The sequence below is a fragment of the Apiospora marii genome (genome assembly GCF_038362585.1).
Source record: "Apiospora marii strain CBS 49790 chromosome Unknown utg000003l_segment0_segment0, whole genome shotgun sequence".
Classification (NCBI taxonomy): Eukaryota; Fungi; Ascomycota; class Sordariomycetes; order Amphisphaeriales; family Apiosporaceae; genus Apiospora; species Apiospora marii.
In genome coordinates, this window is record NW_027117374.1 from 5,715,160 (window position 1) to 5,741,769 (window position 26,610).

General features: G+C 55.5%; 9 protein-coding genes across 9 annotated transcripts; 5 read left to right on the forward strand and 4 right to left on the reverse strand.

Annotated features, from left to right (window-relative positions):
* Nucleotides 1-708: 708 nt before the first annotated feature.
* Nucleotides 709-3,030, forward strand: PG985_005350 (uncharacterized protein; the record flags this gene model as incomplete). Its single annotated transcript, XM_066825119.1, has 1 exon — nucleotides 709-3,030. The coding sequence occupies one exon, from the start codon at nucleotides 709-711 to the stop codon at nucleotides 3,028-3,030; it is 2,322 nt and encodes a 773-aa protein (XP_066688279.1).
* Nucleotides 3,031-3,904: 874 nt separating this feature from the next.
* Nucleotides 3,905-6,785, reverse strand: PG985_005351 (uncharacterized protein; the record flags this gene model as incomplete). The annotated part of the gene is made up of 13 exons (XM_066825120.1): nucleotides 3,905-4,205; nucleotides 4,279-4,343; nucleotides 4,411-4,435; nucleotides 4,499-4,529; nucleotides 4,599-4,628; nucleotides 4,684-5,028; nucleotides 5,084-5,107; nucleotides 5,165-5,375; nucleotides 5,442-5,679; nucleotides 5,736-5,829; nucleotides 5,895-6,431; nucleotides 6,511-6,675; nucleotides 6,722-6,785. Coding segments are annotated over 13 exons (2,130 nt in total), but the record flags the coding sequence as incomplete, so codon positions are not given.
* Nucleotides 6,786-7,865: 1,080 nt separating this feature from the next.
* On the forward strand, nucleotides 7,866-10,309 carry PG985_005352 (uncharacterized protein; the record flags this gene model as incomplete). The annotated part of the gene is made up of 2 exons (XM_066825121.1): nucleotides 7,866-8,299; nucleotides 8,365-10,309. The coding sequence occupies 2 exons, from the start codon at nucleotides 7,866-7,868 to the stop codon at nucleotides 10,307-10,309; spliced, it is 2,379 nt and encodes a 792-aa protein (XP_066688281.1).
* A 252-nt stretch (nucleotides 10,310-10,561) lies between these two features.
* PG985_005353 (UPF0613 protein) lies at nucleotides 10,562-11,630 on the reverse strand (the record flags this gene model as incomplete). The annotated part of the gene is made up of 3 exons (XM_066825122.1): nucleotides 10,562-10,853; nucleotides 10,930-11,186; nucleotides 11,268-11,630. The coding sequence occupies 3 exons, from the start codon at nucleotides 11,628-11,630 to the stop codon at nucleotides 10,562-10,564; spliced, it is 912 nt and encodes a 303-aa protein (XP_066688282.1).
* Nucleotides 11,631-13,767: 2,137 nt separating this feature from the next.
* Nucleotides 13,768-15,542, reverse strand: PG985_005354 (uncharacterized protein; the record flags this gene model as incomplete). Its single annotated transcript, XM_066825123.1, has 3 exons — nucleotides 13,768-14,513; nucleotides 14,577-15,327; nucleotides 15,399-15,542. The coding sequence occupies 3 exons, from the start codon at nucleotides 15,540-15,542 to the stop codon at nucleotides 13,768-13,770; spliced, it is 1,641 nt and encodes a 546-aa protein (XP_066688283.1).
* Nucleotides 15,543-17,024: 1,482 nt separating this feature from the next.
* Nucleotides 17,025-18,343, forward strand: PG985_005355 (uncharacterized protein; the record flags this gene model as incomplete). The annotated part of the gene is made up of 2 exons (XM_066825124.1): nucleotides 17,025-17,567; nucleotides 17,633-18,343. The coding sequence occupies 2 exons, from the start codon at nucleotides 17,025-17,027 to the stop codon at nucleotides 18,341-18,343; spliced, it is 1,254 nt and encodes a 417-aa protein (XP_066688284.1).
* Nucleotides 18,344-18,775: 432 nt separating this feature from the next.
* On the forward strand, nucleotides 18,776-20,083 carry PG985_005356 (uncharacterized protein; the record flags this gene model as incomplete). The annotated part of the gene is made up of 2 exons (XM_066825125.1): nucleotides 18,776-18,941; nucleotides 19,053-20,083. The coding sequence occupies 2 exons, from the start codon at nucleotides 18,776-18,778 to the stop codon at nucleotides 20,081-20,083; spliced, it is 1,197 nt and encodes a 398-aa protein (XP_066688285.1).
* A 1,708-nt stretch (nucleotides 20,084-21,791) lies between these two features.
* Nucleotides 21,792-23,323, forward strand: PG985_005357 (Clavaminate synthase-like protein; the record flags this gene model as incomplete). The annotated part of the gene is made up of 4 exons (XM_066825126.1): nucleotides 21,792-22,170; nucleotides 22,223-22,563; nucleotides 22,620-22,789; nucleotides 22,861-23,323. 4 exons carry the CDS (start codon nucleotides 21,792-21,794, stop codon nucleotides 23,321-23,323), a joined length of 1,353 nt encoding a protein of 450 aa, XP_066688286.1.
* Nucleotides 23,324-23,836: 513 nt separating this feature from the next.
* PG985_005358 (uncharacterized protein) lies at nucleotides 23,837-26,062 on the reverse strand (the record flags this gene model as incomplete). The annotated part of the gene is given in 5 exon segments (XM_066825127.1): nucleotides 23,837-23,934; nucleotides 24,002-24,209; nucleotides 24,262-24,627; nucleotides 24,646-25,191; nucleotides 25,274-26,062. The coding sequence occupies 5 exon segments, from the start codon at nucleotides 26,060-26,062 to the stop codon at nucleotides 23,837-23,839; spliced, it is 2,007 nt and encodes a 668-aa protein (XP_066688287.1).
* Nucleotides 26,063-26,610: the final 548 nt, after the last annotated feature.

Here is a 26,610-nt window from a genome sequence, read left to right on the forward strand (position 1 = left end):
GATCGTTGCTGTTCGGCATATAAGACCCCGACATACTCATCCTATTTAGTACTCACCAAAGCCCGGCATTGTCACCACTGAGAACAACCTAGTGGGGGGCTGGGGGAATGAAATCATTGTTGGCCAGTGTCGGGTACCATGGTTATATGGTGCCAGGTCCAATCAAATTCGCCAATCCGTCCGATTCCCAATTGACTAGCAGTCAATAGTTCCTTCCCATTGGCAGGGATGCAGGCCCTGTTGGGGCTGGAGGGCTGGCGGCACGACGGGTAAGCCTCGCTGGCGAGGACGGATGATTTGGCGTGCATGGGGTTTGATGGGGATGGATCAGTGTTGGCTTCGGTTTTCAGTGCGTTGGCGGTCGTGGCGGTCAAGTTTTCGCTGCCGGGGCCCCACTAAATGTACCTGCGCTGGCGGGCTTAGGCAGGCTCTCTAACCAGATGGATTTAGGGGAGTTTAGGGAGAAATTGGGGGGCAGTAGCGGTTGCTAGTGACTTCATTGGCTCGCCGGCACTTCCCAAAGCAAAAGTCAACATCAACAATCCAATCGACCAAGACCACCGACGGGTTCGTCAGGTTCAGAACGTTCGACTTTTTACGAGACCTGCCAGCCGGTGCCGCTTTTTTCCCTCCGAGCCATGTACCAATCTTTGTGTTTGGTCACGATTGCCAAAGACAGAGTCTCATCCCCGAAATTGAAATGAAAAGATGGCCCTCCAACCGCCCAAGCCCGCCTCCACGCGACCGAGACCGATATCTTTACGCGCCTCGGCCAAGTCCCCTCTGGCACCTACGCAACCCAGCGCCGCCGCCGCCGCCAGCACTGTCCAGCTTCCCAGCACCACCTCCTCAAGGACGCTCTTCCTGACCAACTTGCGACTCCTCGACTTGGACCAGGAGGAGGATTGGCCCGACATCACGCCCGCGACCTTCTCCTCCAAGGATGCCGCCGGCGGCCAAAAGAAGCGCATCCAGGCCGTCGAGTGGGCGCTTTACCAGCTCTTCAACCTCTGGAACCCCGAAGAGACGCAGAACAAGCTCCGGCCGTTCTACCCCCCTCTCGACCAAGTCCAGTCCATCAATCTGCGCGCCGCCTTCACACGATGCCTAGAGCAGGCGAAGAAGAACGGCATCCTCGGCCGCGATGCCGTCATCCGCAAAACCATGCTCGACGAGTGCAAGGGCGAGCGTTTCGAAGAAGTCCTGGCCGTCTTCGCCTCGGCGGTCCTGAAGAAGCTGGTGGCTGAGCGCGCCCTCAACGCCGGCCACGACTACCGACCCTCCATCTCCGAGAACATCGCGATCGAGAACTGGGGCTACAAGGGCGAGCGGACGGAGCTGAACGGGCTGTTTCTCGCCCACAAGGTTTCGCTACGGGCATTCTTGCGGGACAAGAATGCGGCGCGGGAACGGTATAACGATTTTGCGCAACTACTGGCGCTGAAGGAGCAGACCATTGCGAAGCGCAACGAGCAGGTCAAGAGCTTGGCGGCGGACGATCCTAGCAGTCAGGCCTCGGACAAGACGAGGTACCAAGTGCGCCAGCTGCTCAAGACGAATTGGACGGGCAACGACCAATGGACCGAAAACATACTTTACGGCGAGAATAGCTCTAGCAAGGGCGGGCTGCTGTCCACCCCATTTGAGCAGGTGTGGGATGGTGTCCAGAAGGGGACACTGACAGATATTGAAGATCAGAGTCTGGGCCTGCTTGACCAACTGGACCAGCGAGTCCAAGTACAGCGCGCGCGGCTCGAAAAGTGGGATGGTTTTAGGAAGAAACTATTTGGCGACAAGGTAGCTGAGCCTCGCAAAGCACCCGGACCTGACAGTAAAGGCATCGATCTCGGCTTCACTGCCCATCTGGAACTTACTGCCGACACCATGACACCCCAAGACCTGGACGGCTTAAATCTACCACCACCTCCGCCCCAGTACGCCCAGCTGCTCGACAACATGAAGGCGGAGCTCGACAGTGACCTGGCGCGCATTCCCGATTTCGCCAGCCTAGTCACCAACCGGTCTTCAGCAAAGGCCCACTGCCCCGAAGAACCGGAGCAACTGTCAGACCTTGACGAGTGGGAGAATGAACTAGAACGAGAAGCCAAACTCTCTAGGCCGCCGGTCAATCTTCATGGGTCCAGCCTGCGTTCGCCTAAGCGGCGTCCTGTGGTTCGCACGCATTCAATAAACACCCGACCGCCGATTGAGAGTAGCGATGATGACGACGACAACGAGGAAATGATGGAGACGCCTCGCAATGCGCGCCCCAGTCCCATGCCAATCAGTAGTCGCTCTTCCTCGGTGACCCCTGAGCCAGAGGAACCAATATCAGAGCAGGGGACAGCCAGGATACTCCGATACTCCCCTCCAATATCGCCTCCGCGTTCGCAATCTCCAGAGTTACCAGGTACTCTGCCCAGATCGAAGAAGCCGGTCGCGGAAGAATTGACCGCGCCAGACCGGGAGACTTCTCCCACTCAACTCGCGGCGGATCAGATCCTGGCCTCCATGTCCAACGCGTCACCGTCCCCTCTGAAGAAGCCTCGACACACGCTGTCGTTGACGGAGCGGACTCGCATGTCTATGCAGCGAACGCCCTCGCTGGATAACGACTGGGACGAGCACGATACCACGCAACTGCTGTCGCCGACGCCCCGACCCCGAGTCAATATCCAGGCCTTGAGTAACAACACCGTAGATGACCCTACGGAGCCGGAAGATCCCGAGGACCTGATGGCGCGAACGCGGAGGTCGATGCAGGGTTACGAAGCCGCGCGTCAGAAGGCGCAGCTGGAACGCCGGCGGTCGGAGCGCAAGTGCCGGATGATATCGCCCGTCAAGGAGCCCGCCTTCCCCATACTGGAAGAGGAGGACACGGCAGAGCAATCGACGATCATCGAAGACCTCCTGGAGCAAGGGGTCGACGACATGGAGCTCGTCTTCCGGAGCCGGCCCAAGATGCGGATGAGTCCGACGCCCAGTCCGGGGAGGCGGTGGGATCAGGATTTGTACGAGGATGAGGATTGAGGCAGGAGTGGACTGTTCTGTTTAGACGAAAAATGTACTTTAACAACGTGGTCTGGTTTCTGTGTTACGATTACTGCATCGGGGCGACGGGTTGATGTATTGACAAGGGCATAGCATTGGCGTAGATGTACTTGGTCCGGTCTGGTCTGTTACGGTATGACAAAAGTCGGCAGCACGATTAGATTGTTTCGAATAATACCGAAAGGAAGTTCAAATAAGCTTAGATCCGATCTTGTATTGCGTGTGCCAACCGGCTGTCATTCGGAATCTGATCCGAAGCGGGTCGGGTCGACCAGCGCTTGGATGAAGTCTAGCCGCTGTCAACTCTCCCCACAGGCATTCTAGTGTCTAGCGGGGAGGCTTCCGAGAGTTTATTGCTAGCGGACTTGGCCAAGTCTCAGGTCCCGACTGGCCCCGAGCGATAAAAGGTAGTAACTCTGCCACGTTGGGTTTTAATCGTCTGAATTTGAACATTCTTATTAAACATTGTCATGTAGGTTTACACAGAATGATGCATTATGTCGTCGCTTGATACCCGGCTAATGTACATGTAATGTTCCGGTGTCCTTTCGACTCCCCAAACACCAGTGCTCAACCTGGCTCGGAACGCCCCCCGGCAGTTGCCAGGCGACGCCAGTGTTGCCATATTTCCCCCATGTCATGATTTGCAAATCCAGACAAAAAGCTAATTTTCCAAAGAGCAATCTTCAATCGGTTTATATACACCCACCCCACAACTACGTGACCCAAGCTAAGAACGCCCTCTCGGACCGTCCCGGGAATGTGCCTCCGCCGAGCCCCGCGGACTAGCAGCCCCCGAATCCCGCCGAGACCGCGAAGTTGCGCCGCCGCTAGAACCCCGCCTCGCCGACAGTGCGTAGCTCCCCGAGGCAAACAGACCCGGCGAGTACTCCTCCTCCTCATCCCCCGCCGCCGCCTCCGGGTCCCGCGCGCTCATGTCGCGGAGCAGGTAGCGCCGCACCAGGTAGCCCAGCCGGCGGTACTTGTCGCGGACGAACTTGGTCTTGGACGCGCTGAAGACGTTGTGCAGGTCCTCGAGCGACAGCTGCCGCGTCTCCTCGACCAGGAAGTAGACGAGGACCCAGGCCAGCAGGGTGAGGCCGCTGAAGAGGCCGAGGCTGCCGGGGGGCGTGAGGATGCTGTCGTCGCTGAGGCTGTAGGTGGTTACGCGGGTGGTCAGTAAGCAAGCATGATGTTTTGACTTGAAACAATGTCATAACTACTCACCGTGGGAAGAAAAGGGTCAACAGGCCGGCGAAGAGCAGGTTGACGGATATCACGCTGGCGCAACCCTAGATGGTCAGAGTCAGCTCGGATATATGCCACGCAGTTGTCGTCACTGGTCGGTATCACACTTACAATTTCTCGATGGGACAGCGGAAAGCTGATGGATGTTGTTAGCGTCATGCATATCACACATTACGTTTGGTAGTGATCTCGGACTCACTTCTCAGATGCCAATGTGAAAGGAATTGGGCCTGCAAATATGTCGATCAGTTTTCAAATGTACACCAAATGGAAGGAAAATGGTGGTCAGATTCGCTTACCCAGGCCTGGGGCATACGCTGCAGTATGGACTAGAATCGATCATCAGCAAACGGCTTTTGTTTTGAGAGGCCGCGTCGTGTTTACGGTAGAGCAATGTGGCAACCAAGCGCACAGTGTTGGCGTTCCCGCTGTTTGGCGTGTAAGGAATTGGGAAGGAATAGGCGGCCGCGGCCATGAAGATGCACATGAGCGGAAGTGTGGAAATCAGCCACTTCCTTCTCCCCAGCGTGTCGATGGTCTTGATCGCCGGAAGCCCGCAAAAGAACATCACAGCTCCTAAATGACGGGTCATTAGCTTCGGAGTTTGGTGGAAAACCATGGCAAGCGTGTATGGGTACGGAGGCTTACCAAAGCCGAAACTGAGTCCGATAGCAGTGATACGCTTGAGCTGTTCATCATCTCCGCCAATGAATGCAGTGAAGAGCGTTCCTTTATAGTGTAAGTATTACGCACCGTATGCCTGCGTTGTGGTTATTGAACCTACCAGAGTAAAATGCAGAGACATTGACTGATATATGTTAGCAAGTATAGCTTACAACAGTTACAACGAATGGGTTCAGCTCACTGCCACAAAGCTGCTGGGATAGAGCGACAGTCGAACCGCTAATCAAGGCATTTCGGAGCCGGACTTGGGTGAAGAGGTCTAGGAAGCCGCCCACAGAACGCTTTCCAGTAGTTTTACCATCGGCAGGCGGATCCGACCGGGGGCCTGGATGAATGTTTCGTTCCTCCTCAATAGTTTTGTGCAACAGGTAGATATCTCGCAACGCAAGCAGCTACACGGCACGAGGGTTAGGTATCCTTCTCGCATGAAATAGATACGGGTCGCTTCTTCAACTTACCTCACATGTTTCTCTTATCTTCCTCAGCTCCTCATAAGCCCTCATTGGGCTATACTTCTTGTTATCGGACTTCATGAAGTACCTAGGACTCTCCGGGCAAGACCAAATGACAATCAACAATATTGCTGCCTGGATAGCCGGCGTACCAAGCATCAAGCCCAGGACAATGTCGTCGTTCTCGATAGTGGCCGCGAATATGAGATTCAAAAGGAGGCCAAACATGAGGCCGCAAGCCACCCTTGCAGAGTCGTGAGTAAAGCGCAACATGAATGATAGGAAAAGAAAGACGCTCACCAGAGCTGCCACGCCAAAAGGAAGGATCCGCGCCAGAATCTGATGGCGGTCTCGGACGCCAGAATGGGAGTACTGACGGCCTTCATGCCCATTCCTGAATACATTGGTTAGTCGGTCAGTGGACCATAACTAGGTGGAAAGGGCTGTTTAGTAACGTACCAATGCCATTGATGACTCTGACGGCAACAAGAATGCGCCACCGATCCGATCGCCGGTCCTTATTTTGAATGATGGGAATGAGCCCCGAGGCCACACAGCTCACCATGATCATGGCGGCGGATATGGCTATAGCCCCTTTCCTTCCGAAACGGTTATTGGCCGGTGGGGCCAGCCAACAGCCGATGCCGGCCGCTGCGAACCATGGCACGGAGTTGAGGCCGCCCAGCGCCCAGGACTCACTGTTTGGGAGCAGAGAGGTGTCGGGCCCAGTTGAATCAGTGGTAGTACTCGATGTAGTGTTAGATATACCCGCGGCGCCGAGGAGCTCGGGGTAGAGCGATGACGAGTTGAGCGAGGCCTGCATGAGGCCCTGCAGGAACGCAGCGAGGCACACGGCGGCGGTGACTCGCAGCATGTTGCGTTCGGAGAACAGCTTGTTTCGCTCATTCCGCAGGGCCTCTTTCTCCGGATCTGTTAATGTCACGGGGAGCCGGCGGGTGACATATTCCTCATCGCCTCGAGCCACTTTGTCATATACTGGTCGCCGGATTAAGAGTCAGTATATAGGTCATGTGGCGACACTGGCCGGAGAGTATCTGGTAGGTAATTTACATACTTCCGGCATCTCGAGCCACGTAAGCGGCGCGGATTAGCTTCTCGATAAACACTTGATTATCCGGGCTGTCCTTCAATTTGAACTCCTTCTGGGCGAAACGGCGCGCGTCTTCTTCCAGCTCATTGTCATCGTCCAAAAGGTCTGCATCGTTCTTGGTTAGCACATCTAAGAAGGAACTTACGCCGAGAAGGACAGGGAGATCGAGACTAACCAAGGCGATTCAACACTTGACCACTATAGGGCCTTTGCTCCCCATGGCCATTGATGTGTTCCATGTCTGGTAAATGGTGGGTATGACGATTGATCAACCTCGAGCGAAATGAGAAGCACAAGAGACATGAGGTAGAGGTGGTAGTACTCCGCAACACTAGGACTTGATCTGAATAAGTGATCGATCCTGGAAGCCCTTTGGAGGCTGAGTTAGAGCGCGGAACAAGCGCCACACACGGGTGGCCGACGCACGTTGAAGAATGAGCCAAAACACAATCTCCACCGTTGTAGCCAGCCTGCTTCTCCTCCTTGGCCTGCTTCAATAAACCCATCTCAGCCGCCTCGGGCGAAGTCATGTACCCTGGAAGCGTTACATCTAGCGTGGTCATTAATGTAAGGCACGAACTCCAGTCCGTCGTGTGGAGTTTTGCTGGCCAGTCCTCTCTTCAGCCTGATATTCGCTCGAGCCTGCCCCTCTCTCCCTCCATGACGGTGGCGCCCGACTCAAGACGGCGGCAGGCGTCTAGAATCACCACCGCCAGGCAACCGTAACATCCATGCACCCCTCACGTACTCACCCGCTCCATCTGAGTCACTCGTATCCGTTGCGCTGGCGTGATACGAGGCTCACCGAAAAAGGAAGCAGGAAAAGCGGCATCATGCGGCCTCAATTCAGCTGGATCGGCGCCGAAGGATCAGGCTGCGCCTGCACCGTGGTCTCTTTGTTGGTCCCCGGTTCTGGGCCTGCATGGTGGAAGACGGCGCCCCATGTGCGTGAGGCTGGAGATGGGATGTTGGCGTCGACCGGTGTGTGTGCACGTATTTACGCGGTGCAATCAGGAGTGTTTAAAGGCGGATCAGCAGTCAATAAGCAGTCTAGCGTGTACGTAAGTGGAATATCCAATGGCGTCAGTAAGTCACACCGACCGGGCTTGCGGCAGCCCTCGCGGGACCGGGGGGGTTGTCCATTTCGCTGGGAAAATGATGACAGGATTCGTTTCTGGGCTTGGCTGACCTTGGCACACCTTGGGGTAGCTGGGTCCCAACCCACTCCAGTCTGGGGTAAAAACGGGGAATGATGGTACTCTACCCATCTGCTCTCATCGTATGCCACTTCACCGTGTTCGGGCCTTCTTTCCAAAACAATGGCGACCGGCATCGAGATCGTCGGGGGTGTTGCCGCCTGCATCGAAGTCGTCAGGTTCGGCAAAAGTATCATCGAATTCATTTCCGACATAAACGAGGACAGGTCAGAAATAGAGGATACACTTCTCTATTTCAAAAACACCATCAACGGTATCGTCACCGTCTTTGATAGCATCCACGGTGCCATCGAGAACCAAGGGCTGGACGACTCTGACACTTTCGTCAAAATCGTATGGGACTATGGTGAACACTGCGCTTACTTGCTCAAAAACCTCAAGAACAAGCTGCCCGAGTTGTCTGCAAATCCTGGAGCAAAACAGAAAGTATGGGCCGCACTAAAGCAGAGGATCAGGGGGAACGTCATACAAGAACAAGTCGTGTTCCTGCAGCGGTACATGCAGATAACCCAGATGGCACTATGGGGAATTGAGTCGTGTGTACATTCCTAACCATGCCTCGACTACAATAAGAACACCGCGCTAACCAACAACCACACAGTCGGCAGATGTCGAGACAGGACACCAAGATTGACCGGATGCACGAGATGCTATCAGAGCTCGCTGCCTTGCCTCCCTACAGCCCCAACAACCCCGACGACGGCGACTACGATCGATTAAAGACCAACATTGACAAGATTCGCGATGTCGCCACCAGAGAATCGTCCGTCTATGATCTTGTTATGGAGCCGGTGCCAGTCCGCAGGGTGGAGACCCAAGTCTGCTCTTCGGGCCTTGACAACCTGCCTCAGTCAGTCCGAGAACTGTTGATAGAAGATAGAACGCTGTCTATGCCAGTCAGGCCGACCGCACCATCCCGAAATGATCCCGTCGAGGCTCTGGAGAGGCGAGGGATGTTTCTCAGGGCGGCGAACGAGGTCAGCCACCATGCATTGTCGCACGAAGAGGAGATGGAGCAGGAAGAAAGGCGGGCCGACCTATTGCTCAAGTGTGCCACAATACGACCGCACCAGAGAGCCCTCGGTATACTTAACCGCCTGTGGGAATCGGAGTCACAACAGGCAGCCGACAGCATTTCTCCCAAGCGACTGGGAGAACTGGGGTCCAAAGTGGCAAGACTATCACTGGACAGCAAGCGGCTTGGACACTTTACCGAACAGGAGCGGACGGATGATCGTGTACGGGCCATCAGTGTTCTCGACAGAAGCATGAAGTTGTTGCTGGACAACCTCGAGAAGATTCAGCCTTATCCTTACAAAACGTTGCTGTCGGTCGGGGAACTATTGATACACATCCTGAAGGAAACCGGGAACGCCACCTTCGCAGACAAGACTGGAAACAGCCTTCGTCGGAAATTAGGAGATCTCGGAGGAAATCCATGTCCTATCCCCCACGATTGGCCGCACAAGTTCATGACCAAAAGGTCAGAAGCATTGGACTGGTGCGAGCCTGCGAACCTTGTAAGGCTGCACGATAGGTGGCCAGAGACGCCAACCATTTTTGAACGGCCCGATCTCTTCAAACTGAGGTTCAAAGTGAGGTCTGCTGACTTCCGGTTTGATGCACCAGCGGAAGGCATTTCTCCGATTCACCTTGCCGTCGTATACGAGGAAAAGGAAATATTGGCAGAGATGCTGGGCGATGTGGAGGACATCAAAATGATGAATTCCGGGCCGCCGACCCCCTTGATGGAGGCCGCCATGAAGGGAAACGAGGAAATTGTCAAGTTACTGCTTACACACGAAGCGCAAGTCAACTGCGTGGATGCACAGCAACGGACAGCTCTCCACTGGGCGCAGATCGGAAATGGATATAATGCGGTCGGCATCGCACAGTCGATCCTGGCCGCGCCACAGGGAAACTCAATTCTCGAGAAGAAAGACGTCGATGGCAAGACGGCCCTCTACCTGGCCTGCAAGATGGGAAACGGGGACATGGTGGAGCTGCTGGTCACCAAGCACAAGGCCCGGGTGAGCGTCAAAGACGTATACTGCAAGACCGCCCTGCACGCCACGGTGGAGGCCCAAGACCGCCCCGACGAGCGACTGCGGATCGTCCAGATCCTGCTCGAGGCCCGAGCCGACCCCAACACGTCGGACAACAGCGACCGCACGCCGCTCTGCATCGCCTGCTCCCGCGGCAACTACGACCTCGCCCGCCTCCTCCTCGACCACGGCGCCGGCCCCAACCGGCGCGGCCCGGACGGCCAGACGCCGCTCATCGTCGCGACGCGGCGCAACCACGTCAACATCGTGCTCGAGCTCCTGCAGAAGGGCGCGCAGCCGACCCTCAAGGACGCGGGCGGCCAGAGCGCCCTCGGCTACGCGGAGCGGACCAGGATGACGTCGGAAATTCACAATCTGCTGCGCGGTGGCAACCCTACGGCCCAGCGTCAAAGGAGCTTCGCATCGTCGCGGAGCGGGCCCTTCTTCGGGGGGTCGAGCTCGAGCTCGGGCAGTCGGCGCTCGTCACGGCAAAATCCCTGAATTATTGGAAGTGTTTTGAAATAACGTGTAATGTATATGTGGTTGCTGTATTATAGTAATGATAATGATGGCGGTGTATTGATTGATGATGGAGTCTATTGATTGGGAAGCGAACGGTGCGATATGGTTGTTGGTAAGACGGTCGCGGCAGCTGTAAAAGCTGGGTGGGTGGTTTTCGATGTATCAGTTGAAACCAAAATATCACATTGACCATTGTAGCATCACTCGTGCATCCCAGATTGCGCCATAGTCTTACACGCTCTGCGACAAGAACTTGACGACGGTGTCCACGAGCCAATTCTCCGCCTCCCCGGGCGGCTTCTCGACGCGGTGGTCTGCATTTGGGATACTCCCCGAGAGGTCGCTCGCGACGCCGGGGCGGCAGAGGGACTTCCACTGCTGAATCTGGCCCTCCTTGTCGACGGACGGCGGGACGTACTCGTCCTTGCCCGAGTGCAGGATGAGCAGAGGCTTCTCAAACCTCTGCCAGAAGGCCCGAGCTTCGTCCTGGGTGAACTCGGGGTCGAAGTAATTATCGCCACCACTGTGGGAGTACGTGATGGGTTAGTACTCATTGGCAGGCATGCAATCCATAAATAGAAACTGGGACATGGACTTACTCCTTAGCACCCAGTGAGTAGAAGCGGTCCGCGGAGATGGGCACGTCGAAGATGCCGGGCGGGATGCTTCCGATTGGCATGCGCTCCTCTCCCTTGCCTGAGGCAATCATGTCCCGGGCCATTTGGACGACCTGCTCCAGCTTCTCGGCACCCATCTCCATCTGGAGGGCAGAGCGATCGCAGGCGGGTGCCTGGAGGATGAAGCCATCCACGGGCGGGATGTCCGAGTACGCGGGAGACACGTACTCCATGCAGTCCTGTGCACATGGCCAATGTCAGCCGAATCCCCCAATTGAGCACACTAGCTGATCGCATCGGGACGACCCATAGCTTCATACCTGAGTGCCCGTGGAGTGGCCCATGAGCACGATCTTCTCCTTGCCGATGGAGCGAAGATAGCGGACGAAAGCCGCGATGTCGGCTACGTCATCCGACAGCCGCTTAAAGCCGAACTGGGTGTACGAGCTGCTCAGGCGGAATTCGAAAAGGGAGTACCTCAGGCCATCTGCCTGCTGAGCTGAGAGCGCCGCGGAGATTCCCCGAGGGTAGTACACGGTGAAGGGCCCATCACCAAGGCCGCCGATGAAGACGAGGGCGTTCTTGGCGTCGGTTGGGCCGGTCTCGAACGCCGTGTTGTGCGGTGTCGGCGACTCGAAGCGGTGGACGGTGGTTGGGAAGGTTGTAGCGGCTGAGGACGACATTATGAGTGAGCCAATGGGATCAAAGGGTCATGACTTAATTTCCTAGGTAGCACGTAGGTATGTGATGTTAGGGGGCAGGGGTTGTTAAGCAAGGAACAAGCAATCGACGTGTGTTTGCGACGCTTGTGCGGGCGCGGTGCTGCTGTCACGTCAGAGTTTAGGGTGCGCCCGCCCACTAATTCCAGGGCCCGAAAGTTCCCCTCTCGCGCCCCACGCACCCACCAGGCTAAAAATCAGGACCCTCCCAATGCTCTCTAGTGACACACTGACCCCGACAAGTCGTTAGACGTCTTATCACCCCCAAAGTCAAATTCAACGACATCGATCAAGGCTCCATTTTCTAGTCTGTGATAATCCGAGGCACGTACGGAGTACCTATCGAGCGATTATTGTTAGATCTAGGCAGCGGGCTGTCCAGGGCCCCCAGGCATAGTCCTGCTTGAATTACTTGACCAAGTGATTCTTAGGAGTGATGAGAGTTAGCGCTGTCGCCCAGGCAGGCTGCAAACTCGTTAGTGGCGGTTGGGGCTTGCAAGATTTTGTGCATTCACCCCTTGAGTCAATACCACACAGTGTCCCCGAGGCACGCCAGACCCAATTGCATCGCTGGAACCAAGACAGCTCCCACCGCTGTCAGTGCCCCCGCCAAGCTGCTATTTGCTGATAGCCATTGCAATTACACAACAGGCCCAACGTTTCTTTGGGTCATCGGCTCGTGGATGGAGTAAGCAGTTCGGATCACGCCCATGGTCAACTATGCTGCCAGCTCCAGCATCATTCACTTAGGCAATGAATGGATCAGAACGTAATGGGACTCTCAAATAATACTACATCTGGGTGTGCATTGCCGGAATGTACTACGCATAATCTACATCAACCCGCAAGCCATTTCCTAGTCTAGGTTTCGTACATATTCCACCGGGCCGACGTATCGCTTCCACGGCCACACTGCGCAGTACAGCAGGGAAGCAACAACAGACACGCCGTACACGAGTATGTTCCAATTCATCAGATCCGGCCGGCATGATGGTGAACAGTTGTTGCAAGGCTCGCAGTAGCTTCTATCTGTCACATGCAATCCCAGCAGAGCCAGTATGCCCACCACTTAATTAATCCCCAGTGGCTTCTCGGCCAAATACCTCGAATTAGCTGCAACTTTGTAAAAAGGTGGTGCTGGCGGCTGGCGGACAGGATGGAAGCGTGTTCGAATCAGTTTTATCCAGATTTGTCGAGTTGGGGGGAGGGGGGCTGCAATGTCACCAATCGGGCTGTTCCCGCTCTCCGGGTGTCACCCTCCTGCCATCCCCACTGTTGCTTCTATTGCCAAGTCGCATGGCAAAGACTTCGCATTTACGGAGTACCTGTGATGGGAATCTCGCTTACACATGAGTCTTGAGTCCTGCACCTGTGCTAAATCTGCAGTTTGCTGCTGCTCGACCTTCAGCTTGGGCCACCAAGCCACCAAGCATCCAGCCGGGAACGCCCAAGCTGCGAGAGCGAATCGCCTACCTAAAGTAGACAAGAGACACCCCCTGCAGTTTGCTCCATTCGAGGGGTTATCTCTATGCGGGATCCAATTCCCCCAAAAGCACACGCATTCAGCTAAGCGACCCGAACAGCGGTGTTACCCGGTCCGATCCCAACTCTACGACAAAATATGGGCTGATTCTCGGCTGGTTGGCCGCTGCGCCCTATCGTCGTGGGATTCATGGTGCTTGCAGCACCGAAGTCCCTTGCTTCGATACGATATTGCACACAATATTAACCAGCAGCCCCCAACCCCAACCCGCGAACCAGTTTCAAGCCCACGTGTGTGCCTGGGAACCCCTGCCATCTGCGAATTCGGCGGCTAGTAAAAGCCGTCTTCCTACACAGCTAGCCCGAAAGAGCGGTTTGAGTCGTCAGCTGAGAAACCGGAAGTACCTGGTCAACTAAACCCACAGCGACCCCAAGAAACCATATATGCCTTTCTATCTTCGAACAGGGCTACATGCATGGATACTTCACGTCGATCGAACTGAGCGTGTCCAATGTCATGGTTTCTAATCGTTATCAGCAATATGAAACGCAACCAGGCGTTGAATGCTATCCGATTCCTAGACCCAACTACTTCTCAAGTCGCCTCCCGTGTCTGATCTCAGTCCAGCTTCCTCACGTACTCCACAGGCCCCACGTATTGTTTCCTGGCCACGGCCGCGTAGTAGACCAGCGAGCCGACGACCGTGCTGCCCCAGATCAGGATGTTCCAGTTCATCAGGTCGGGCGTCGGCATCGGCGACGGCGGAAAGAAGGAAAAGACAAAGGCGACGAGCAGGAACAGCATCGAGACCGCGTTGATGAACAGCCCGTAGCGGCCCAGCGAGAGCTTGCTCGGGAGCAGCGGCTTGTGGGTCAGGCGGCGCCAGAGCACGCACCCGATGCTGCAGACGTAGCTGGAGAGGATGGCGGTGCCGCCTAGTGAGGTGAGCGTGTTGAAGGCTACGGGGGATCCGATGGCGATGAGGGACAACAGTGTGGTGAAGATCAATGTGGTGATGATGGAGTTGACCGGTAGGTTGAGGCGGGGGTAGACGTCTATGGACAGCATTAGCACTTGGGGGGAACCCTGAACGTAGTTCTTGACGGGTGACTTGCATGAGAACCATGGCGAAAAGGGCATGCCCTTGTCGCGAGAGAAAGCCCACAATTGACGCGACGCCGTGGCGTGTTGGGTGAGGATCCCGGCTATTGTCATGATGATGATGAGTACGCTCATGGCCGTGGCCCCACCGGCGCTCTGTGTCGTGTTGTAAAACATGGCAATGAAAGGAACCCCAGTCTCGGAGTCCAAGATGCTGGCCAAGTCACCCAGAGTGGAGCAGAACGTGATGAGCATGATCCATCCTACCATGCAGGATGCCAGTGTCAGCAAACTTCTATCGGCGATACAACGTAGATTGGACCTACCTAGAGCACCATTAACGAGAGTGGTGGCAATCATGGAACGCGGCAGCGTCCTCGAGGCGTCCTGGAGCTCTTCGGACATGTGCACGGCGGCATCGGCTCCGAGGAGGGGAAGAAGGCTGGCCGTAATGCCCACCATGGTGCTAGTCCCGACGCTGCCCCAGCCACCCCCATCGTTGAACGTGGTGAAGACCTGGGATGCCTGCGTCCGGGGCGCCAGCACCCACAGCGTGACCAAAATGGCGACGAACCCCAAAATGTGAATGCAGAGCAGCCCCGCCTCCACGAGGGGCAGCCGGCGCGCCAACACGATATTGAAGAAGACCCCGAAGGCGGCGAGGGCGATGGCCAGCAGCGTGCCGTGCCAGGGGTGCGGCTCGTAGTAGCGCGGCGCGTAGTTGAGCACGAGCAGGCCCTGGACCTGCGTGCCGGCGATGTAGCAGGTGGAGGCGATGATGGTTTGCCAGGCGAGCACGCACATCCAGCCCATGACGTAGCTGAGGAACTTCTGGTGCCGGCGCGGCGCGAACTCGGACACCCAGTGGTACTGCCCGCCCGTCGTCGGCGCCATCGAGGCCATCTCCGCCATCGAGAGGTTGACGAAGACCCAGCCGACCCACGACGCCAGGTACAGCCAGATGTAGCCGGCGGTGCCGCCGTTGGTGAGGCCGATGGCGCCGAGCGAGAAGATGGCCTCCCAGGACTGCATCAGGATCATCGTGAAGCCAAAAATGGAGATGAACCGGAAGTTCCTCTGTTGGAGGCGAACGGTAGAGGTGTGTGTCAGTCGCGAGGACCTAGAGTCAAGACGGGGACTTCGCATACCTTCAGCTCCTGGGTCTTACCCATGCGGGTCATGTCCCGGCGATCTTGCGCATTGCCATCTTCCGGGTCGACGATATCGCTATCCAGCTCAATATCAATTGGCGCATCGCTTTTGGTGTAATTGAGTTTGTCGTTCGGTGCCATCTTGATTGGTCTCGGAGGACACCTGGAGTAAGGGTTGTGCGATGGAGAATGTTGATTGATGAGGGACAGGACATATAGCCACCAGACCAATACTTCGTTGATGTAGATCGAAGGGGATGCAAAGAAGGGTGGTACTGGTTTCTAGAAGAAAGCCAAGTCATACTTGTAGCGCAGTATTATTCCTGGCATCATTGCACCATCTGCGGGAGCGGAGAAGAGGGAGCCACGTAACTGATCTAATACCACATGGAAGACTGGGGAGGGGATCGATCAATAGTTCCGAACTGCCGACGAGTTTGATCATGGCTGCATGGACTTGGAGAGCTGAGACATTTTTGGCGGGCGGATCGATTCAGCGGAAACCGCTGGCTAAGAGCTGTAAGCGACTTCAATACGGCCTGTCAGGGTGATAATGCAGCCCATATATGCGCCAGTCACTCAGTGTCCCAATGACCCTGGTCCTTTGCATCGCCACAAAGTTGGTCTTTTCCCTTTTCATCCCTAGCGTACCTGCGGCCGAGGATGACAGCCGTCCCATTGGTCTTACTGAGGAAGGTATAGATCGCCCCCCTGATTACTCGGGACATTTCGCTTAGACCAATCCTCCCGCGCCTGAGACTCGGGTCTGGAACTGGCAGTTGGGCCAAGCCAAAACTCCCGTGTCCCCAAGGACGTCAATGGTCAGCATTGCAGGCAAGTTTGCTACACACCTTGCCGTTTGCCTGTCAGCGCTGACCACCCAAAGGCGAGCCACCCCCGGCCACTGCAAAATTCGCAACGTGCCGGTTACGCGAAACGGGTCTAAAAGGCCTGCAGTTTGCTGATGTCCGGAATCTCTCCCCATACCTATCTCATATATCATCTTCTAGTCTTTCAGCCTACCCTGCTTGCACCTGAGCTGATGCCACGATGGCGGCGCCATGGGCTGATTAACGGGCCTCCAGTTCACGACACCTACCTGCCAACCGTGACCCGACCCAAAGGACGAGGGATCAATGCGAGTGTAGCAGTTTCCCAGGATTGTCCCTCGCTTGCCTTCGCCTGCTAGCATTCTCAGCATTTCTCAGCTCCCGTCGTCGTCCTTGATACTCATCTGCCTTTTCGTGAAATTTGGTTCCCTGCCAAATTGACCCAGCGCAACGGAACCGACCTGGAACGAACAACAGCACCCAGAAACAGCACACAGAAGTTTGAACATGCATGCTTCCTCCCTGCCAATGTCACCTACACCTCCCAACGGCCAACTTTAGCGGCACATCCGACCTTCTCACCGCACACCTAATTTGAGGTGAAGGAGTAAGATCCGAAGAGATAACTACTGCAAGTGACCAGGTCCTATCTTTTTTCTTCTCCCCATCTCGGGTTTTATCCCGACAGCCCAATGAGTCTGTTCAAGCAAAGTCCGAAGAAATCGGCTAGAATATATTATCCCGCGACCATATATCCGACCGGCTCCACAAACCGCAGGCCGCCGACGAGACCATGAGCTCTTTAGGCTCGGGTGATGACGGCATCACCGGCTCCACGCGCTTTTCGCCCATCACCGACACCGACCATGCCGGTTATATCTGGATCGTCACCATCATCGGGACCGTCTACACAGCGCTGTCCCTCTTGCTAAGAGCGTGGATCAAATACCGGGTCTACGGCTGGGACGACTTGCTGATCGCCGTGGGGACCGTGCTGCATCTGGGCCAGTCCATAGCGGTCTATCTGGGTCTTTCCCATGGACTGGCGAAGTCGAACGCTATCACGAATGCTGCCGATAGCCCGGCCGCGAGTAAGGCGTGGTTCGCCGTGGAACTAATGGGCGTACTTGTCTTGGGAATCTCGAAATGCTCGGTGCTGGCGTTGATGTTGCGGGTGTTTACCCCTGAGACGGGCATCACCTCGGGCTATCGCGCTTGTCTGGTCTTGACCATGGTCAGCGCCGTCTGGTGTATCGCCTCCGTCGTCGCCATCTCGGCTGGCTGTGACACCGCTACCATTCTCTCGTCCGCCAGCAAAGACTCTTGTCCTGGCCTGGTAAGTCACATGGACGGGTGAAAAGCTAAAATTCACCCACATGGCTGACGGGACATTACATGCAGTACAACCGCCTACTCGGGATCACGGTGCCCGACATCATCACCGACGTCATGATCTGCCTCATCCCCCCCTGGGCCACGCTGCCCCTCCACATGACGAAAGGCGTGCGCTTCCACGTCTCGCTCGCCTTCAGCTTCCGCCTCTTCGTCGTTCCCCTCGCCGCCCTCCGCATTTACTATTACAGAAAGGACGTCACCGCCGCCGACTCGACCGCCGACGACGCGCAGTTCGCCATCGCCAACAGCCTCCTCTTCCAGCAGGCCGCCCTCGTCGTCTCGCTCATCAGCGCCACCATCCCCAACCTCCGCACCTTCATGAAGTCCATCAACTCGGGCTTCACCCTGCCGCCGCTCGCCACCGAGCAGACGCGCGCCTTTGCGCTGCGGACGTTTGGGGGCAGTACCATGGTCCACGGGCGGAGCAGCGGGAGCAACGGGCACCACCACACGGGCGGGAACAACACTACAACCACCACGAACAAGTCGTTCGCCACTTCGAGCGGTAGTGGGAACCGGGATCATCCCGAGGAGCTGTCACTGCGTCCGGACGGCGTGCACCACCAGGCGCGCATCTCGCACGTGCGGCAGCCGAGCGACGCGGCGTCGGAGCAGGATAGCAGTTTTAATCGGTCCGGTAGCCAGGAGCGGATCATCACCAAGCGGATGGAGTGGGATGTGCGGCATGATACCAACGACACTCACGATAGCATATGATGTGGATAGATATCATGGTTTGGTTGGTCTTCTGTTTTGAAAAAGCTTTTACTCGTGGCTATATTGCTGGATATTCCCTGTACATTTACTTCATTCAAGCTGTTATAGATTCACCTTGTTCTATATGATCACGAGTTTACGAAGCTTGTGAATCCACGCCAGGCCTCTTGATTCACATCCCAGTGCTGATTTGCGGTCGCTGAAGCCGATATATCCCGACCTGCGATACTGAAAAGGGGCACTGGTTCGCTTCTACCGGGGCATCTTCGGCCAGCGGCCCCTGTGTATCCATTAAGTAAGCGTTGGACAGATCAACCGTTCGCCGCTAAGAGCCACCAGCGTGAGTATCGAGTGCCAAAGTGCTCTGTTCCACATATTATAAGATATGGCATTTCCCTTGATCTGTCAATTTGTGACTGCTTCCACTGAATCATGACTCACTCCTACTTCGAGAGGCTGCCACCAGAGCTTCTACTTCCCATCCTATCCAACCTCTCTGGTCTAGAATTTCTCGATAGTATCCTTCGGGCCTCGCCCGCCGCATACCGGCTCTTCGACACCTATGGCGCCGAGATCTTCGAACCTCTCTTGTCGAGCGGTGAGATTCACCAGTTCACCGTCTCCTTGATTCGGATGAGCGCCTACCTAAGGACTTCCTCCCTCCCTCCTCATGTCCAGGATCTATTCAGCCTCCGCAACTGACTTGCAGGCGAGACGACAACCTACAGGTGGGACCCGCCCCGCTGGGAGCTTCCGCCTTGCCCCTTGCCAACCGGGATGACCGCCACGGCTCTCCGCGGCCGCCTGGCCAGTCATCGGAAAGTCGTGGCGCTGACCGTTGGGAGCCTCGAGTACTACTTGGGTCTGTTCAACGCGTCGAAGCCGGAACAGCTGGCGGACAAGGAGTTCTTCTACGCCCTCGAACATAGTGACGGATGGAAGGGCGACTACGTCGGCGCGTGGCAGCCGGACCCGCCACGCGAGCCCTTTCCTCTACGCGGCGCCGGGCCGCCGACCTGGGTCGAGGAGCTGCGCGTCATGCGCGCTTGCTGGCGCCTGGAGCTCTTCGAGAGCGCCAGGGTCGGCATCGAGGCCGGACGTCTACCCTGGCCGCCGACCGTCGAAATCTACGAGCCGCATCTGCGGGGGATGGGGGCCGACCCACGCATGTTCTACGACTGTATGCTGGGGGCGCCTGGGTGGTCGCGCCGCCGCAGGGGTCCGCCTGGGCACGAGGAGAGCGACGCCAATCCGCATGCCACGACGGAGGGGGCGCACGACCTCGACGCCGAGATGCTAACGACGGTGCAGACCTACATGGCGGAGAACCGACCAAGCCTCGCGGCGCCCGACTTCCTCGCCCGGGCCAGGAGAAGCTGGCGGGTGCCGGCGCCGGAGGGGCCAGGGGACCTGGACGTCCTCGGCAATGTGTCGGGGATCCTGCTGTTCTACTACGACGACGACGACGCGAGCGGCGGCGGCGGGGAGGAGGACCCTGCCGCCGCCGAAAGCCACGCCTCGCCGATCCGGCACGTGAGCTTCGAGCCGTTCCGCCGCGCCGGCTTCGCCATCTGGAGCGAGCGTCGGCTGCGGGCGGACGAGTCTTTCGGATCGCCCACGCTCTGGCAGCGCTACGTGTTCGAATGCTGCCTGGCGGCCTGGCGGGGCGTCCTGACGCCCGAGATGCTCCGCGAGAGGGTCCGGGCGAACGCGCGGCACCGCGTGGCCGGCTCGGACTAGACGGACACGGGGGCCAGCGACGCCGGGGGGAGATTGGGCTTCTGCCCGGGTGGGTGGTCCGGTCGGAGCGCTTCACGCACCGGAATCGGGAGAGGGCGCGCCGTCGACTGTCTCGGGTGCGGGAGGGCGAAGGGACGCCGTCTTGAGCTGATCATTCGGCCAATAAGTTTTTGAGTTTTAGAGGCCATGATAGACGCGAACCTATTGAAATGCTTGGCCGGACTAACGGATTACAAATCTAACACGATCTAATCTAAGGCCCCATGTTTTCTATACTATGATTATGGGACTTCTGTATCTACCTCTGTTCGATCAATTCACGTAGTCGCCAACGTAATGCTGTTGGCATTCTTGAAGTTCATGCAAGACCACTTCAGGAGGTTAACATCAGCTCTTGAGGACGGCCATGGGCTAGGCGGGTTACTCTGAGCCCAGCCAAGGTAGAAGATAATAGGGGCATCAGGGCCTCGCGCAGTAAATGTGGGTAATGGACTGTCTACTCTTGGCGCGGGAGAGGGTTGGAACCATGATATCGCTTAGGAGACGTGCAAGTGGACGCGATCATGGGGCTAGTGGATCTCGCCACCATTGATGCAGGTTACCCAACCATGGCCTACATGATCCACACTACATTAGATGAAACAATTATAGACCTAGTGAGAAGACAGTAACCGGTATTCGTTTCGCCTACTGAAGATGTGGTAGCGAGCCGAAGACATCCGTCCCTTCTTCTGACAGCACCCCCCCGTTTGGTTCAATCGAATCGCGTCAAGCAAGCCGGGTACACACCTGCATATATACGAACCAATCGACCAGCCACTCTCTGACACAGGAGTTCGTCGATGATGCCTGGGAAATATTGACGAAGCCATAACCGAACCAATGGGAAAGTGTCACGGGTGCCACCTTGAGATGAGTCAAAAGTGGAGAGAATATCCCAACCAAGTGTTCATGCCCAAAGCATCCGGCAAGAACTTGGACATAGCCGGCAAGGAGTCTGATAGGGGAATATTATCACTATTATGCATCACATAGTATGGACACCCTTGGCTGGACTTGGGACATTGTGTTTTGGTTGGAAAGATTATCCGTGTCACCCAATGTGCGTCGATGACCGGTGTGGCCTTGATCTCAGTATGAATATGGAAAAGGAGTAGTGGCATGCTGTTTTACTGGTGCCCGCAGACGGAGCCGCCGATCTCTCATCTCAAAGTCGGATGGGATTGGTTTCGCCAACGGCATCTCCTAGCGACATACGGGTATGTACAAAGTGGTACGATATATAAATGCTTGCAATACTGGATTTGGGGGGCCTTTGAAAATGGCCAATCTGGCTATGGATCAGTTGCCGAAAGTGGTGTAGGAGGAAAGATGGCGATAGGCTCATCATTGGCCGCTTCGTCATACCCTCCTGCAAGGTGTGCTGTCTTATCGTACATGGCAGATCAAACATGTATTCGTTGTGATAAGACACTGAATGCCAAGGTTTGAGGCTCAAAATTGGAAATTGAGGACTCTGCAACACTGTCCGCAATGACTGCACTGAGTATTTCAAGACGTACTGAGGAGACCATCTGTTATGGAGTCAGTTTCCACCACCACGCCCACTAGCTCACTCGCCTTTCCAGTCACCAAGACAAGCGGCAGCATATGAACAGCCATCCTAGGAACTCTCTCATCCATAGTAGTCTGAGGACATCTTGCAGCCATGGCCCCAGCGGTCGACGTCGTCCCGTTTTCGCAGCTCTCCCCGCCTCTTGTCCCATCATCCGACCAGAAAGAGTACTATTCCACGGGTCTTCGGCGTCGCTTCCAACTGGACGGCTTGAGAGTTGCCCCTTCTGGTTCAAGTAGTGCGCCGAGCGCTAACGTTGGGTACGAAGTCGATGAGTCCAAATTTCGGGAGCGTACTGAAGCTAGGCTCAAGTTGGGCAACCTTCCAAGTGCGGCCCCTCAGGGGTGGCCTACTGAGGTGAAAGGACCTCTTGTCTGGAGCACACAAGACTTCCCCAATGAGGATGAGTACGTCTATACTCTGACCGAGACAGACATCACTGAGATAGAAGAGGCCCTTGGGTTGTTCAAAGGTAGCACTGACCTAAACGTATGTCACGCTTTACGCTAACATCCATCCATCAGAGCACGACCTGGATGGGAGTGAGGTCTCAAGTGTATTGTTCCCGCTTCCGGTCCTCGGATCCCGTCTCGACAAACTCCGTCAAGATGTTTACAGTGGCCGGGGCTTCGTCATCATCCGCGGACTGGATCCGGATAGACACACCGAAGAAGACACCACGATCATCTATCTTGGCCTCTCTAGCTACATTGCGGAGCGCCGTGGCAAGCAGGACCAGCGAGGCTCGATGCTGAGTAAGAAGAAACCCCAGCCTACTATGGTCTTACCTGCTGACTTTGGATCGGCTATAGTGCATGTGATCAAGCGCAATGACGAGACTGATGGGCAGTTCAGCGAAGACAAGGTATGCAAAGATACAAGGTCGAATGAAGTCACCTCGAGCGCTCACACCATTTCTAGCCCTTCCACACAGACACAGTGACCGACTGTCTCGGTCTTTATACCTACAACCTGCCCGAGGCAGGCGGTCGCAGTATTCTGGCGTCCGCATGGACCGTCTACAATGAGCTGGCGGCAACGCGGCCAGATCTGATTCATGTCCTCGCGCAAGAGGACTGGCCCTTCGACACGTAAGCGCTATGAGCCAAAGCATGATACAATCAAGCATTTGATAGTATTAATAATGTGTGCAATTGTGAAGATTCGGCCGCAACCCGCCTTTCTACAAGCGAGCGCTGCTTTACCACCACGACAGCAAGATCATCCTCAGCTTCTCGCGCCGGCTTCTCGTCGGCCACTTGCCGTTCATGCCCCGCAGCCCCGGCATCCCCGGCCTCACCGAAGCCCAGGCCGAGGCCATGGACGCGGTACACTTCCTGGCCAAGAAGCACGAGTTCCGACCGCGCATGCTCAAGGGCGACCTGCGCCTGATCAACAACATGGCCATCATGCATCGGAGAGAGGCTTTTGAGAACAGCTCGCTGCATTCGCGGCATCTCGTGCGCATGTGGCTCAACAACGAGGAAGCATGCTGGAAGCTGCCCGGGCCTCTCCGCATCGCTTGGGCCCGAATCTTCGATGACGAAGAGCGAGAGGGCCACTGGGACATCATGCCGGTCCGTAAGAACGGCAAGATCCTGCGCGTCGCCGGCTCGTGCGACTGACGGATACATAACTGCACAAGGTGGGGCCAACTCACCGTTTGGTGGATTTGGTAAGGTTTCGGTCTCTTCTTCGGCTGTCCAACGGGTGCTTCATTAAAAACAGGTTCTTGGTCAAACCAGTATGTACGAGGCCAGGTCCAGGACGACTACTATTTGCAAGTCCTCGATTTCTTTTGGGCGGGCGTGATATGACTGGGGGAGAAGCAGAGCCAGTCAAGTACTTACTCTACTTACACTCATTTATATGTGGTGTTTGACTCCTGAACTGTCCATCATAGTCAGGAAGGGGTGATTAGATTGCACTGTGTAGTGACACTTTGATGAAGCGGCATGATGTGTTGAATCTGTGGCTTTCATGGAATTCTCGACAGCTCGACCCTAATCTCCTATGCCAGAACAGCTGCGTGTATTTCGTGTTTATTCTCTTTTTCATCGTTACTACCTGGTACGCTCGGAGGAGGGACCGACTGGAAGAGAATGGGATAAAAGGCAAGGCGTCTTATTAATTAATACTCAATCGTTTGCCCGTGGCCTCCAGTCATCATCGTACAGGAATGACACCCAGAACAAATCATTACCGACGAGATCTCTCTCCCGGACGTTCTTCATAACTGAAGCTAGTTTGACGAGACATTCAGTAACATTCTCTCCAAGGATTCGAAGAGGGAAGATGCATACATCTCTGCTTGACTAGTTCGGAAGTTCTCCAGACGAAATCTACTTGCTCGTCATTGAGGTCTGCCGCGCGCTGAAGCTCGGCGCGCCCGGCTGCATTTGCAGGCAAGGAGAAGGGTAGGACGCCCTTATTGATGAAGTGGAAATGGGCCAGCATAGCTTGAACGCTTCTGTGCTGATCATAGATGCCATTTGGGTTGGCATAGCGTTCCTGGACCAGTGTGAGCAAGCAACGTTATTCTAAAGGCATCAATTGTTCTCACCTTGTGCCCATAATTCGTTGCAGTCTCCTCGTCACGCCTGGTAATCATGGCACAGTTATGAAGGAGTATGAACATGACTAGGTAGATCGTTAGCCAGTTTTCTCGTTTCTTCTCCAGCACAAGATTGTTGAGCCTCCTCAAAACATCGCTGCTCTTGGGCCGTAGTATTGTCGTATAGAGAATGCATTCCATCTGTGCAATAATCATGCACGGCATAGGTACCCGGTTGTAATGCGGGCTTTCGGGGTCATCAACTATCTGACCACCCAGTTTCTCCTTGCCATACAGATGACACGGATTGCTTGTTAGACGACAAGCGATCCAGAGTCTAAAACAGTCCCAGATCAGGGATCTCTCCTCTTCAGTCTACAGTTCGATATCCACTTTAGTAATTGCCTTCAGCGGGAGTTGAGTGAAGGAAGCTGAGCCTACCTTTGCCATCACAGGATGTCGAAAAGCCATCATGTAAGTTTCCCAGAAGAAGTCGTCCAAGCCGCCAACAGCCCCACATATGTAGGTGAAGATGTTTCTGTCAGTCCATCCTTTCATCATCTCGGCGACTTCGTGCATATCGGCCAGACCATATCTTGGAATGGGATGGGATCTGGGGCAGCCGTTACTCTCCCACCTCTCTTCCAAAGCATCACCTTCCACCGGGATGAACTCCCGCACTTTGGCCTTATAAGGGGCATCAAGGAAGTTTTGGGATATCTCAACGATCTTGATATCGTCCGACGCCCATTCATCAATGTCAACGATGTCGAGGTTCTTCCATCTTGAAGTAAAGATTCTGTACGGTGTCTCTTGTTCGCGGTACAGCATTGCATCAGTTATTTTGTATCGAAGGCAAGGCATTTTCGACAATGTCGGTCCCCTCATGTTCTTGCATGTTAGGCATTCGCCTTTTAGGTCGACAGGATTGGGGAAACACTATTGGGCTCTTAGATTTCATCCGAATATTATGCAAGTGGGTCGGACATCATACTCGTGTTCTGTTCATCCGACAACGTACACATCCTCTGTTGCTTCTAGTCAAGGCTGTGCTTGATCTCAAAACATCGTCTGTATATGGACCACGTCGACCTTTTTGACCGTCCTTTCCTCCCAAACTCTTTTCTCTTCTCTGTTCCGTTTTCTTGTTTGTCTTTCGGCGGCGGGTGCGCTTTGGTATGTTCCATACTCGACTGCAGGGACCCAGTGTCGCAACGTCGTCGGCATATCCGGCCACCTCTTCTTGGCTGACAAGCGCTATGTCTGAGTCATCAGATGTTCTGTTGCTACTAGAGGTCGGGGTTGTTATGGCCCAGGACGATGTGGTGGTAGATGATGCTTCGCTCCTCGTCCAGTCATCCGAAGATACCGGTATAGAGGTCGTTGGAGGGGTGGTGTCTATGTTGCCGAAGTTGGCAGACGAAAGAAGCAGTGGGGCAGACGCTGGGTCGTGGGTGGGGACAACATCGAGGCCAATTCCGTTCGCGTCAAGGCATTGCGCATGAGAGAAAGGCCGGTATTGGAGGGGCTCTCGTGTGTCGCCTGAGCACGGGGTTTGGACCCAAGCCCAAAGCTCTTGATCGGTCCACTCACCCCAATCCTCGCCGATATCTACCAGCGGTGATCCAATCCCAGAGGCAGTATCACTCGGCTGAGGAGGCAATATCGTGGATTGTTGCTCGGTAAGGGGCGGCGGCGTTGCCTTGATGCGGGGGTTCTCCACGCCTAGCCGGTCTGCTAGCTGTTCCGACGACAGCCCAAGAAGTTCAGCCGCCTCCTGGAATTTAGCAGGGTCTATCTGGGCCGTCATGGGCGCGATTGCGCCAGTTGGTTCTTGTCGGGATCTGGGAGCCGCAAGGGGCCTAGCAAACGTTTGATACGCCTTTAGAGGGACCCGAGTGGAACCTTATACGGGTGCTGACGTGAGGCTGAATCCATTTGGCATTGTGTCACTAGTGTCTGGTCGTTGGTCAACATGCCCGACACGCCCAACCCCCGACACGATTGGCACGTGACCTCAACTCACCGACACGGCTTGATTAAGCCGACCTATCACAAGCCGTTTTCATTTGGACCGATAAGCCCCAACTCAGCCGGGTGTTGCCGAGAAATGTCTTCTCATCAGGGTCTCGCAGAATGCGGGGTCTCACATGCCTGTATTACCGTACTAAGAATTTACGCCAAACCGTCTTTCCTCTGGACCTATCAAATTATCTCCTTACTGAGACCGATGAGCTGCAGGATTCTTAATGCTGCTTATCATTGACGTAGCACTGCATCGCATGTGACCTATCATACTGTCTTCATATCAAGACCGGTGAAGTCGTATATCCGGTTAGGCCTTGGCACCCCGATGCC